Here is a 14,814-nt window from a genome sequence, read left to right on the forward strand (position 1 = left end):
CCCCGAATGATGACTAAATTCTTAATTGATAGTTACTATATTATTAAATAAATTGATTGTATAGAGTAAAAACTAGATTGAGAGATTTAATTCAATAAATATAAAGTGCTAAAAAGTGCTGTATTAGTTAATGCTCTTACGTGAATAGTAAGGTTCAATTGATTAAATTAAATAGACTGCCATTTGATAGGATAAAAACTGAAATCAATGCTCAAATTCATGAAAAAAGGAGGAAAATGAAATAAGAGGAGGTGGAGTTGTCCCAAAACTGCTGCCTAAATTGTTTCTATCCCTGGGACACCACAAAGATGGAGAAGGCAGAGTAACCGGGACTGTGGTCTCAGTTTTAAGCTGGGCCCTAAGCTGGTTTGAGAAGCTAATATAACCTATAAAACCACAATTCCACGGTCTCCCGGGAGTTTAGTATACAGAGAAGGAGAAGAGCTGAACCGAGCAAAGATTATTTCCACCACCCCTAAAAAAATTTTTTTTTTTTAGCCAAGGTTTTTGAATTAAAATTAAAAGTAGCCAAAGATCAATGGATAAGAACGCCGACGCGTTTCGCAATGTTTGCGGGGGTTTGTGTTTTCGAAAACCTAAGGTCTCAAGCATTCTGGATAACAGGTCCCATACCTGTACTTGCTTATTGTAGGCGGCTCTTGGTTTGGAAGGAACCTCCGCTTGCATAAGTGACCCCAATCTTTCCCCAGAACTTCCCTAAGCTTTGTACTTCTTGCTCACGGCCACTCTCTTACCCATGGGGGAAACACATTCAACCTCCCCAGTGACTTTCCCAGGTATTATGATCTGATTCGGTAAACTTCCTGATCCTGGGCTGCTCTCTTTCTATTGGACAGGAACAGATTAATGTTTTGTTTTACCATTCTATAGTGTGAAGAAGGGGGTGGAGCACTATTCAGTTGCTTTCCCTGGGTCATAGAGCAGCTTCTTTTCATAAAACACTAGGCTCCACCCCCTGGAAACGTGAAAGGGGCAGGGCTTATCCTTTAAGAATGGATGAGAAAGAAGTATAAATACACACCCACAAATGATAGAACAGAGCATTTATTGGACAAAACAGAAGTAAATCTTATATGTAATTAAAACCAACAGTTCAATGAATCCGTGACATTATTAGAACGTGTGTAACAGGGAAAACCACTGACCACTAATCCAGAGCCATCTTTTCAGCAAGGTAGTCCTGAGCCCCAGGGAATCCTGTGTATTTACGGTTGGGGTCGGGAAAGGTCTTTCGGATTCTCCTGATGGCACAAGCCGGTATAGGTTTATTTTCTTCCGTTCCCAGGTATCCATACATCCACACCAGAAACGAACGAAAAGCGGTTTTCCGCAAACATCTGGAGAGAGAGAACGAAAAATGATAAACCAATTAAAAGACCACTAACATCATTTTTTCTAAAAAAAAAAAAGAAATAACTTACCGATTCTCCGCTTGCTCTCCTCCGCAGAAACGGCGTCAGGGCAACGATCCATTGTGCGGCGCTCGATTTCTCCTCCCTGCCTTCTATAGGAGATAGCCAGGGAGGAGAAATTGAGCGGCGCACGACGGATCGTCGCCCTGTCGCCGTTTCTGAAGAGGAGCGCATGCGGAGAATCGGTAAGTTATTTCTTAATAAAGTCTTTGCGAATGTGTTTTGGGTGTTTTTTTTTTCGTATGTAGAAACTATTTTTTTTTTAAATTGTTTTTATGTTACTGGTCCTTTAAGGGCGGCGCAGAAAGGACTGCACCAGCGGCATAACTAGATGTTACTGGGCTACAAAGCAAATTAGTTTTAGGGCCCCCAACATGACCTGAGGTTGTCCTTTTTTATCAATAAAATGGTTTGTTAATTAGGGCTTCACGGGCCCCTATACTCCCTGCAGCCGCAGGGTCTGCTTCCTCTACAGTTACACCACTGGACTGTACCTTTAAAAAGTCACCTTGTTCTATTAGTGAAAGTTTCAGCCAAATCCTCACTAGCACCACCCACCTGGTTCACTTGACACTCCCACCATACACAGACTTGGATGAGGGAGGAGCTAAGGGAGCCCCAATAAAGAAATATTTTTTTTAAATATAACAATCCTTTTCAGCATTACTGAGTACAGGATGATGGGGATATAAAAAAAAGGCTATATGTTCCCTTTAAAGAGGCAGTTCACAATTAAATTCCTATTTTGTATGATATGGACAACTGAGACAATTTGCAGTTGGTCTCCTTTTTTTAATTTCTGTGGTTTCTGTATGTACCCGGGGGAGGAGCTCCTATTAGCCCCGACACAAACAGCTTTCAATCTAATACATTGTGAATCTATACATATAAAAGCACCTCATATAAGCTCTGTGCTTGGGGAGCCTCTTCATCTTGTGGTTGATGATCTTGAATCCTGTGTCTATCCTATCATAGTCCACAACCTGTCGGAGGAATGTGGAGTGAGCGGTAATGCAGCGAGTCCCACAGGGAATGAGATCTCGGATCTTCTCCACCGACGCGCAACACAAGTTCTCCGTCTGGGTGTCGATGGGAACACAGTTTCCACACTTGCACCAATCCACATTCTCACTCCTTTCACTCGCTTCTTCTGCGTCACCATCTATACTGCTGTCTGTATTCTCTTCCTCATCCTCTTCCTCCTCCTCATCCTCCCCTTCCTCCATCTCCTCCTCATCATCATCACTGAACTGACTAGCTGGGCTCTCCGTCCCGCTCATTGTTTGTCTTACAGGATTAAAGGGGAAGCAATCAGAAGCAGCAGCGACCGCTGGCCTTTGTCTTAGGCGCTCAAGTAAATCCATCAGCTGTGAGTTAAATAATGACATATCAGATCTTACAATCATTAGTTCAAACACAATGAATAATATTAACCTTTAATACCTTATCATCAGAGTCAGATGAAGGTCTCCCATCAATGTCACTTGCTGCCCCCTCCGATATATTTCCTTGTGGGGGGAAAAGAACAAGCATTTCAGCACATTATATCCATTGACACAAGCAGTGAGACCCCTAAACTCCAGTGTTACTGACCCACAGACACAAGCAGTGAGACCCCTAAACTCCAGTGTTACTGACCCACAGACACAAGCAGTGAGACCCCTAAACTCCAGTGTTACTGACCCACAGACACAAGCAGTGAGACCCCTAAACTCCAGTGTGACTGACCCACAGACACAAGCAGTGAGACCCCTAAACTCCAGTGTTACTGACCCACAGACACAAGCAGTGAGACCCCTAAACTCCAGTGTTACTGAGCCACAGACACAAGCAGTGAGACCCCTAAACTCCAGTGTTACTGACCCACAGACACAAGCAGTGAGACCCCTAAACTCCAGTGTTACTGACCCACAGACACGAGCAGTGAGACCCCTAAACTCCAGTGTTACTGACCCACAGACACAAGCAGTGAGACCCCTAAACTCCAGTGTTACTGAGCCACAGACACAAGCAGTGAGATCCCTAAACTCCAGTGTTACTGACCCACAGACACAAGCAGTGAGACCCCTAAACTCCAGTGTTACTGACCCACAGACACAAGCAGTGAGACCCCTAAACTCCAGTGTTACTGAGCCACAGACACAAGCAGTGAGACCCCTAAACTCCAGTGTTACTGACCCACAGACACAAGCAGTGAGACCCCCAAACTCCAGTGTTACTGACCCACAGACACAAGCAGTGAGACCCCTAAACTCCAGTGTTACTGACCCACAGACACAAGCAGTGAGACCCCTAAACTCCAGTGTTACTGACCCACAGACACAAGCAGTGAGACCCCTAAACTCCAGTGTTACTGACCCACAGACACAAGCAGTGAGACCCCTAAACTCCAGTGTTACTGACCCACAGACACAAGCAGTGAGACCCCTAAACTCCAGTGTTACTGAGCCACAGACACAAGCAGTGAGACCCCTAAACTCCAGTGTTACTGACCCACAGACACAAGCAGTGAGACCCCTAAACTCCAGTGTTACTGACCCACAGACACAAGCAGTGAGACCCCTAAACTCCAGTGTTACTGACCCACAGACACAAGCAGTGAGACCCCCAAACTCCCTGATAGGATCACTGGCTACTTACCATCATCATGGAGTGAAAATGCTGAAGTATCAATTGGGTTCTGGTAATAACTAGGGTCCAGTTCTTCCTCCTTTATAACAACCTGTGTTATTTCTGACTCAGTCACCATGAGATCTGTGTAATAAGGGACAGTTGTGTAACTTAAACCTCAGAATGAAGTAGTGACATGGGATATATTGGCAATAACATGATGAGATAAATGTGAATATCCTTCACCTAATTCCTTATTGATGGTTTAGTGGTGAGTTTATATTAACAACCCTAGAATCCAAACCATAGGCAGGACATCTGACTAATCACTTTGCTATTGTTTTACTCTCCTGCCCCACATTCACATCTTATTACTCTTATTTACATGCAGTATATACCACTCTGCACATATATCTATATATCTATATATCTATATATCTATATATATATATATATATATATATCTATATCTATCTATCTATCTATATATCTATCTATCTATATATCTATCTATCTATATCTATATATATCTATATCTATATATATATATATCTCTATATATATATATCTCTATATATATATATATCTATATATATATATCTATATATATCTATATATATATATATATATACACACTTATCCTTGTCCTCATCACCCCTTTAAGTTCCTCCACCCTCAATAAAACTCACAGACCTCCTGCATTGGAGGTGTCTTTACTTTTGCACATGTATCTCTCTCTGGATAAGCCTTATAGACTCTCCTGTCTGTATTTATATCTCTTTCTGCCCCACTCTTCTTTCTCTGCCATATTTACCCTCCTCCACTCATACTCTCCTCTTTAATTACACTAAGCTCCAATCTTAACACTTCCCACTAACCAGTTACTAACTCAGTAACTGCTCTATGTTTCTACAAACATTTCTATAAGTTAATATTTAAATAAAATACAGGTATGGGACCTGTTATCCAGAATGCTCGGGACCGGTGGTTTTCCGGATAACGGATCTTTCTGTAATTTAGATCTTCATACCTCAAGTCTACTAGAAAATCATATAAACATTAAATAAACCCAATAGGCTGGTTTTGCTTCCAATAAGGATTAATTATATCTTAGTTGGGATCAAGTACAAGCTACTGTTTTATTATTACACAGAAAAAGGAAAGTATTATGAAACATTTGGATTATTTCATTATAATGGAGTCTATGGGAGGGATGTCAGGGATGTAAAACCCAGGAAGGAACATTAACCAATTAGAGGAAGGATGGGCGGAGTTTGTACAATCAGCCAATAACAAATCTATACAAATTCACCTCTATTAGCTCTATGTTAGAGACACTGTGTATACATACAAAAGTGCATAATACATAACAGTGCACTTGTATACACAGTGTCTAATTAAGGTATATCTCTAACATAGAGCCACTGGAATTTGTATAGATTGTTATTGGTTGATTGTATAAACTCCGCCCCTCCTTCCTCTATTTGGTTAATTTTCCTTTAAATACTTTTGGTGTGTTTGTATGAACTTAGCCTATGATTAAGTGTCACGAAACGCGTAAGGCTTTCTGATTTTTAAACAATGTAAATAAAAACTTTTTTACTATTTGAACTTTTTGGGCTCCTGAATTCTACTCCTTGGTTGTCCACATTTGATGCCTGCATATCATGATGACTTTTGAGTGAACTACTCTCCCTATGCTGAAGGTCTGGGGCATGAGCACCTGGACCCATTGAGAAAGCGCTAAGCTTATATACACTTGAAATCCCTGGATTGATCAGCTTCTAGCAGTTCCATTTACCTATATAAAACCCAGGGTTGGGCATAGGGAGGACACCAGGGTCGGACTGGGGGGCCCAGGGCCCACTGGGACTGCTGTCTATGGCCCCCCCTCTGGCCTCCATACTCAACGGCGCGCATGTGCGCATGGAGCCACACGGAGTGCTTCAGTGCATGGAGCTGCGCGGCTTTGCAAATTGTTTTTTTTTTATTTAAGGCCCAGGAGGGCCAGGGCCCACCATGTTTTTTCCCGGTGTCCCGCCAGGCCAGTCCGACCCTGGAGGACACACTATTCAGTAGCAGTGGCCCATTCTGTAGCATTAGTTTAAGGCTGGGAATGCTTACTGGCTCTAATATTATAAATAAAGACTAATAATGCCGTGTTCCATGCGCATGTTATTGTCCCTGGGGAAATAAACACACGGCAGGGGCATAGGACATACCTCTTGGTATTCTGCATAATCATTTTATCAGATGTTACAAAAGGGGGAGTCTCTATACTCCAGGCCAGTGTTATAGGAAGAATCCTTGGCTACTTACCCCCATCAGTATATTGTGGATCCTCATTCTCTGTCTTTATTTGTGCTTCGGAGTCTGGGAAACCTGTCAAGAGTTATAAGATATACAGTCCCTGAATTAAACAGCAGATATTTAAGCGGATGTTACATTGACCACCTAAAGCAATAAGTGATCAGTGCAGGACTGTATGAGGGGCAGACCAATTGGAATTGATTATTTACATAGAAGAATCACCGGCACACAGGAATTCAGTTATCAGGGCAAGCCCTTTCAATTTTATTAATGCAGTGCAACGTTTCGGGGCACGCCCCTATTGTCAAGCATGCTTGACTAAGAATTCCTGTGTGCCAGTAATTCTTCTACGTACCTTGGCTGGGTGGTTGCCGATTCCCCTACCACCGAGCACCAGGATACGCTGCTTGGGTTTTGTGAGGTGTGCGGTCTCTCCAATTGGCTTGGAATTGATTATTTACAGACAGACCATGGACCAAGGATGGACAGACATTTTTGAGAATGTCAAAGCAAAATGTTGGTGGAAAATCAAAAGCACCCACTGCCATGCATTAAAAATTGTGGGGACTAGTGACGTGTGGCTTGAGAAAAACTCTACACCCGACCCAGACTTGCACGACCCCACTTCCCCCTTCCATTTACAGACCCACTACACCCCAAAGATGACATCACAAAAGGGGTGGGGCAGATGGGAGCCTATAAAACAGGAAGTCGGCTGTCTAAAATCGTGGGCGGGGGGAGCAGGCAGAAGAGCTCAACCCAAATCTGCCCACAACCCACACGATGTGGATATCAGGCCGGCTCGCACATCACTAGTTGGGACCACAAAAAAAAAAAAAAAAAAAAAAACCTGTCAAAAGCGGGAAAACTTAAAATCAGGATGTAAAATTGCTGGTCACTGTATCCTTTTTTGCCACCACGTGTTGTGCATTGTTGCACCTGTTACAGCTCCATGATTTTCAGATTCAATAACATTCATTATAAGATGAATACTCTGTACAAGGGGTTGTGGAAGTGTCATGTACTCGGCACATAGAAAGGTTATGATTTCATTTTGGAGACTACATTACAGCAGCATCTTTAGCTTAAGTGTGTGCTTATGTCATGGAACAATAAAATGAAGAAAAAATCATTAATAAAGAATGTATTTTCAAGCACAATTGTTCTACTGCTTTAACAACTATGCGGCACTTATGGCTTTAAATGACCAGTAACACTAAAAATTATTAAGTTAGAAATGTATTCTATACCCCTCTAACAATGCATCTACCCTGCACAATGTTTCCTATTTCAAGTGCTTTATGTAGAATTACCAATAAAAAAGTTCTCTTCTTGTTCTCTAAAAAAGGCGATAGGGCGACTTTAGTTGTGCCAGACTCCTACATGCGCACTCCACAGCAGCTTCCGACAACACCTCCTCAAACCAGCAGGTGAAGGAATGCGCAGCAGACTGACTGTGAATTTATGGCGGACCTGGGTGCTGCCTTCCCTGCTTGCAGCACATACAGCAATAAATCTTGCTGAGTTAAAATACAAGGGGAGAGAATATCCTTTCTAAAGATGAAGCAACTGGCTTCCGGTTTAAGGAGGTGAAGTCGGGAGCTGCTTTGGAGTGCGCACGTAGGTGTCTGGCACAACTGAAGTCGCCCTATTGTCTTTTTAGAGAGCAGGAAGAGAACTTTTTTAATGGTAAATTGTACATAAAGTTTCATAGAAAAAATATATATATTATGGGATGCTAGTCTCTACAGGGCCTGTCCAGAAGGGCCCATGATTTCTGGGATGAAGCCCCCAGTTCCAAAGGGTATAGACATCAAAAACAAGAAAGGTTATCCCAAAACTCAATATTATATTAAAAATATACGTTTTATTCAAAAATCATGTTAAAAAATAGGCATACAGACCACATGGTATTCCGCCTTACACGCTTCATAACCCCTGGTACTTATTCATAGGTATGAATCAGTACCAGGGGGCATGAAACGCATAAGGCGGAATAACATGCGGTCTGTATGCCTATTTTTTAACATGATTTTTGAATAAAATATATATTTTTTAATATAACATTGAGTTTTGGGATAACTTTCCTTGTTTTTTAATTGTACATAAAGCACTTGAAATAGGAAACATTGTACAGTGTAGATGCATTGTTAGAAGGGTATAGAATACATTTTACTTAATCATTTTTAGTGTTACTGGTCCTTTAATTAGCTCAGAGAGGACAATGATTTAGCTAAAGCTAGCTTAGATACGCCTGGGATTCATTTGGGGCAAGTCAGTTATATGTTTAGGTGCAACACACAAAGAGAGAACCAGAATCAGCACCTCCTCAAGGCGAGAGATTAATTAAGAAGCATTTGGTGTAAGTGCAGAGAAGCAGGTTCTGACACAAGCACCGTTGTCAATGGCAACAACGTAAAAAAAAACAAAAACATGTGCCTCATGGGTTTAGTGATACTCACCCCTATCCGTAAGTAGAACTGCGGAGATTTCTGTAGGTTCTAGTTCTTCTTTCTCTAACTTTATCTGTAACTTTTCTGCTTCATTCCCTGGGAAACCTGTAAAGAACAGAACAATTCACTGACCAACCGAGGATCAAACAGCAGGAAGTTTATAATCAGGGTCAGACTCCATTCCCCGAGAATAGGCCTCAGCCCATGATCATTTCCAACAGCCTATTTTTTTGCCTGTTCTTTTAATCAAAGGAACAGTAACACCAAAAAAAAATTAACACGTTTTAAAGGAGAACTAAAACTTAACTAAAGAAGTATTTAGAAATGTTGTACATGATGTTTTGTGCTTCTGTACCAGCCCAAGGAAACCACAGCCCTTTAGCAGTAAAGATCTGTGTCTCCAAAGATGCCCCAGTAGCTCCCCATCTTCTTTTCTGCTGATTCACTGCACATGCTCTGTGCTGCTGTCACTTACTGAGCTTAGGGACCCACTCACAATATACAGTACACATAGAATAGAAATGTCACAATATAAGGCTGATTAGTAATTAATACACATAATAACTACATGGCAGCACAGAAACCAGTGCAATTAGCATCAGAATCGAATAATCAGCAAACCTGTAGCATCAGCTTATATTACAGCCAGGGAAGCTCATTTTCTGCTGGATAATTAGTGACGAGCCCTAAGCTTAGCTTCTCAACAGCCAATCAGAGCCCACTGAGCATGTGAGTGTCACAGACACTTTCCAAGATGGTGACCCCCTGTGACAAGTTTGAAGTCCTGGATCATTGCTGCTATTGACAAGCTGAAACTGTAAAATATAAATACCAATAAGTCCCAAACCTAGTGTACCGCAGTACAACAATCCGTTAGGTTCTCTTCCACCTCCAAAATCCAATTCCAAAAAAAGAGGATTGCTGTATCCTTCAAACTGGGTTTTTGGGAAAAAACAGAAGAAATATATAGTTTAGCGTTCTTGATCCAAACACACACCCTCAGTGCTTAAAACGCATTTATAAATGAGTGTGATACCGAAACTTTCACCTTTTAACAGCTTTAGTGAAAGAGTGTTAATTATAGATCTATTTCAGTGATAAGTGAAAAGGAGATTTTGTGTACTCCCCGTTAAATCTCTTCAGTTGCTTGGGGGGACACAGGAACAGAGGGTATATCTGGTACCACTGGGGCAGGATACAACAATATAAAAAAGAGAAACTAGCTCCTCCCCTGCCAGCTATACCCCCCAGCAGGTGGAGATGCTGTTCAGTTTGTACCAAAGTCATCATAGGATTAACATTGAACTTCTTAACTTGAGAACTTAAAGAGTATTTTCCCGACCACATCTCAATAGAAATGACAGCCCCTATCCAGGGAGGGAAGTCCTGTGCCCCCCAAGTGACTGAAGAGAAAGAGATTTAACGGTAAGTACACAAAATCTCCTTTTCTCCAATGTCTGCTTGGGGGAAACAGGAACAGTGGGGAAGTATCAAAGCCCTGAACATAGGGTGGGAAGGATAGGCTTACGTGGAATGAGCTACCGCAGCCTGAAGAACCTTCCTGCCGAAGCGTGTATCAGCAGTCGCAAAGGTGTCAAAATGGTAGAAGAGGTTGTGAAGTGCCGCCTCCTTTGGATTAGATGGAGATGGGGAGAATGTAGGAATGGTGATCTCCTGGTTAAATGGAAGGATGGGACGACCTTCGGAAGGAAGGAGGGTACAGTATGGAGAACCGCCCTATCTTGGTGGAAGACGAAAGATAGAATCTCTACATGATAGAGCACTTAGTTCCGATACCCTCCTTGCAGCGGAAATGGCCAGTAGAAACGTTATCTTTCAGGTTAGCCACTGTGTTAAAATGGATGCTAACGGCTCAAAGGGAGGTTCTTGTAAGGCCCGTAGTACCATGGAGAGATCCCATGTGGGTGTGGGTGCTCGGATTGGAGGAGCGAGATGGGCTACCCCTTGAAGAAAAGTCTTAAGGTCCGGCAAAAGGGCCAATTGTTTTTGGAATAAAACTGAGAGCGCTGAGACTTGAGAGTTGAGCGAGCCCAGAGAGAGACCCACAGAGAGTCCATCTTGAAGAAAATATAGGAGAGTCTGAATGGAGACTAGATCAGCATTTCTCTTCTTCTGGGAGCACCATTGTCGGTAAGTCTTCCAGACTCTATGGTATGTCTTGGCGGAAACTGGTTTACGAGCCGCTCTCATGGTTCTAATTACAGCGTCGGAGAACCCCTTACGCCTTAAGATCCTGGTCTCAAGAGCCACGCCGTCAAATTGAGACTCAATGGTTTCGGGTGGAGAATCAGACCTTGTGAGAGGAGATCTGGAAGATGGGGCAGGGTCCATGGCTCGTCTATTGACATGTTTATTAGATCTGAAAACCAAGTTTTTCTTGGCCATCTGGGAGCGATGAGGGTAGTCCTTTCCCCTCGCAGTTTTCTGATCATGCGTGGAATCAGAGGAGGAAAGGCGTATGCTTTTAGCACCCCCTGCCAGTCAATCAGACCCAAACGAATTGATCGTATCTCTAACAGATTGATCGACAGTTTGCTCTCCTCCTTTGACCAGAGGCCCTGAGCTGTTCTGTTCTCCAAGACTGCTCTCCAACCGGATAGACTTGTGTCCGTTGAGAGAACGCGCCACTTTGGGCTTCCGATTGGTCTTCCCTTGTGAGATTGGCATTCTGTAGCCACCAAGTCATGGACGAGCGAGTTCTTCTGGAAATGCAAATCGGTTGATGGAGCGATTTCTTCCTCCAAGATGATAGGATGTTCCACTGTAATTCTCTCAGATGGAACTGGGCTAAGGGTACTGCTTCCATTGTTGATACCATTACTCCCAGGACATTCATGCAGAATCTGGCAGTATGAGTCAGTTGCGCCAACAGAGCCTTGACTAAGGCCTAAAGGTTTATGATCTTCTCGTGAGGGAGAAACACCCTGTGAGTCAGTGTATTGAATTTCATTCCAAGAAACATAGCTGACTGACCAGGAACCAGAGAAGATTTGCTTCTGTTTAGGCACCATCCCAAGTCTTGCAGAGTCATCATTGTGAACTGGAGAGCTTGTTGGGTCTCCAGGGCAGATGGGGCCTTTACCAGAATGTCGTCCAGATATGAAGTGATTGAAATTCCTTCTTTTCGGATCACTTCCGTTGCTGCTGCCATGATCTTCGTGAAGACACAGGGAGCAGACGTTAGGCCAAATGGTAAGGCCCTGAACTGGTAGTGGACGTTTTGGTAGGCAAAGTGTAAGAATCTCTGATGTGGAGGGAAAATGGGAACATGCAGGTAGGCGTCCTTTATGTCTAGAGACACCAGGAATTCTCCCGGTAACATAGCTGCGATGGCGGAGCAAAGGGACTCCATCTTGAATCTGAGTGGAAGGATGAACTTGTTCAGTTCCTTGAGATCCAGAACTGGTCAGAACGATCCATCCTTTTTGGGGACAATGAAAAGGTTGCAATAGTAACCATTGAATCTTTCTTTGGGTGGAACGGGTATTACCATGTGCATCAGATTGGAAATGACTAATTGGAATGCAGCTCGTTTCGTTGGCTCCTGAGGGAGTCTGGACATAAAGAAGCATCAGGGTGGCATCGAGGAAAATTCCAGATGATAACCCTGAGACACTATTTCGTGCACCCAGGGATCCTGGGCGAGTTTGAGAAAAGCTGAAGCCTGCCTCCTATGGCCCCGTGGCCTGATGGATGACAGTCATGCTGACGTAGTCTTGTCTGTGGTCTTGGTAAAGGGCTTTCGCTTTGCCAGGCAGTTTTGAATTTGCCACTCCAGCGGCCACTGCTGGAGGTTGATTGTCGAGGAGGGGATGTTCTAGAACTCTTGTTCTGTAATCCTCGAAAAAAATTTCCTTTGCAAAAGGAAGGGCGTGCTTGAGGTTGTGGTAATAAGGTGCTCTTACCCCCCGTCGCTTGGCTTATGATCTTATCTTAAGTCTGGACCAAAAAGTAGTTTCCTTTGAACTGAATGGAAGTAAGGGACTTCTTTGAAGACATATCCGCAGACCATAACCTGAGCCATAAGGATTGTCGAGCAGCAAGAGTTAAGGCGGATGTACAGTGTCAAGGGAAGCTTCTCATATGTAGTCGTTTGCTTCCTTGATCCGAGAAGCCCACAGAGAAAGCTCATTACGTGGCAATTCAGATTGGATAGCCTCCAGAAGAGATTCTGCCCACGATTGAATGTCTCTGCTGACCCAAACAGTAGCAAGTGCTGGCTGAAGAGCCGTGCCAGAAGCAGAAAAGGCTGAATGAGGAATGCCCTCCATCTTCTTGTCCATAGTGTCCTTGAAGGACAAAGCATCAGGAACTGGTAAGGCGGTATTTTTGGACAGTCTAGAGACTGGAGTGGCCACTGAGGGAGGAGAAGTCCATCGTTTGGCCGAATTGGTATCAAATGGATAATTCTTGAGAAAACGTTTGTTAGCTTGGAAACGTCTTTCAGGCTTATCCCATTCCCGTTAGATTATTTGATCTAACTGGGAATGAGAAGGGAATACTGGAGACACCTTGCTGTGTCTTTTGAATAGAGATGTAGGTTTTTCTGAGAAAGCCTCCGGTTCCTGCAGATGAAGGGTGGGTAGCACTGAGCGGATTAGACCGTCTACGGCTTCAGAGGAATGAGAAGGTGATTCTTCCTCCTCGTGATCACTCTGAGATAACTCGCCATCCGAGAGGAGTGGATCTGGATGAAGGGGAGAAGTGATACGGAAATTGTTGTCACTCTCGTCCTCTGATGGAGAGAGGAGAGCTCTCCGTTTGTGTGTTCTTTTAGGACTGTCAAGTCGAGATAAAAGTTTGTCTAGGGATTGTGCCAACTTTGGAATTCCTGTAGCCAACTGTGATGCCCACTGAGGGATATCTTGTGGAGTAGGAGGGGGAGCCCTTGGATTCTCCTGAGTGCTTATAGTTCCCTGAGGTTGAGACCTTTCTGGGATTTCTGGACCAGTAGCCCCTGGTTTGCAATTGGCACAAATTGGCTCTTTATGGCCTGGTGACAAGCGTTTGCGACATTTGCCACACGTTAAATATGTAACAGATGTGACCCCTCTAGAAAAAAAGAGCATCATTAGCCCCCTCAGACATGGTAAAGAAATACCTGTAAGCCAAGGGCTGGATGTCAGGAAAATAATTTTCTCCCTGGTTCTCAGAATATAAATTGCTCTGAGAGAAGCAGCAGCCGAAGGGTTAATAGTCCGCCTGCAGCGGTACCCGCAACCCGTCTGTGCCTGTGCACAGAGAACTCTCTGTGATTGGTGCGAGGCTTTTGGCGCCAAGGACACAGGCTATGTTGTACGCGTACACAAGAAGCGTGCAAACCCAGAAAGTGCCGCGCTTCTAACGCGCGTTCCGGGTAAGATGCGAACCGCTGGAGCCAAAAATGTAATGCCGGCTTGCTGCACACTGACTGCGGTTCCCCGCTAAACTCCGCTCCCTTTATGCGCTCCCCCTGGTCACAAACTGACCCGAACTGAACAGCATCTCCACCTGCTGGGGGGTATAGCTGGCAGGGGAGGAGCTAGTTTCTATTTTTTATATTGTTGTATCCTGCCCCAGTGGTACCAGCTATACCCTCTGTTCCTGTGTCCCCCAAGCAGACACCGGAGAAAAGAGGTTTAAGGCTATAGTTTGTATCCCAGTGGTATATTATACTCACAATCACAGGAAATGTTTCTGCATATCTCAAAAATCACCAGCTTCCAATATTCTTTTTTCCTTGTGGACAATAAAAAGCGGCATGTGCAGAAGTGTTTTTACAATTTTAATAAATAGTAAAAAACACACTCACAAACCATTCTCCATACAATTGCTTTTTCTAAAAACAATATGTGTCTCCACAGCAGCAATGTAAGTCTCTCAGCATCTCCCAGACCTCACTACGCAAGTCCATGCTTCGTGCTTGCACACTTCTGCAATGCCTCGTCACTGCTGACGCGTTTCAACCTGATTTTTCCAAACAGATTGAGCCATTTGCTCTGGGAACC

General features: G+C 43.6%; 1 protein-coding gene across 2 annotated transcripts in view; it reads right to left on the reverse strand.

Annotated features, from left to right (window-relative positions):
* LOC108719565 (histone-lysine N-methyltransferase SETD1B-like) overlaps positions 1-14,814 on the reverse strand; it is a 59,134-nt gene that overhangs the window by 39,959 nt on the left and 4,361 nt on the right. The window contains exons 4-9 of one of the 2 annotated variants that reach the window (XM_041566970.1): positions 8,816-8,911; positions 6,363-6,425; positions 4,074-4,187; positions 2,877-2,941; positions 2,331-2,800; positions 1,050-1,358 (exon numbers count right to left, since the gene is read on the reverse strand). In XM_041566970.1, the coding sequence (XP_041422904.1) occupies positions 1,169-1,358; positions 2,331-2,800; positions 2,877-2,941; positions 4,074-4,187; positions 6,363-6,425; positions 8,816-8,911 (998 nt within the window). In that variant the 3' untranslated portion in view covers positions 1,050-1,168. Of the gene's footprint in view, positions 1-1,049; positions 1,359-2,330; positions 2,801-2,876; positions 2,942-4,073; positions 4,188-6,362; positions 6,426-8,815; positions 8,912-14,814 lie in introns of those variants that run through there. The other variant, XM_041566971.1, reaches the window with a different exon arrangement.

This window comes from Xenopus laevis, chromosome 6L (assembly GCF_017654675.1).
Source record: "Xenopus laevis strain J_2021 chromosome 6L, Xenopus_laevis_v10.1, whole genome shotgun sequence".
NCBI lineage: Eukaryota > Metazoa > Chordata > Amphibia > Anura > Pipidae > Xenopus > Xenopus laevis.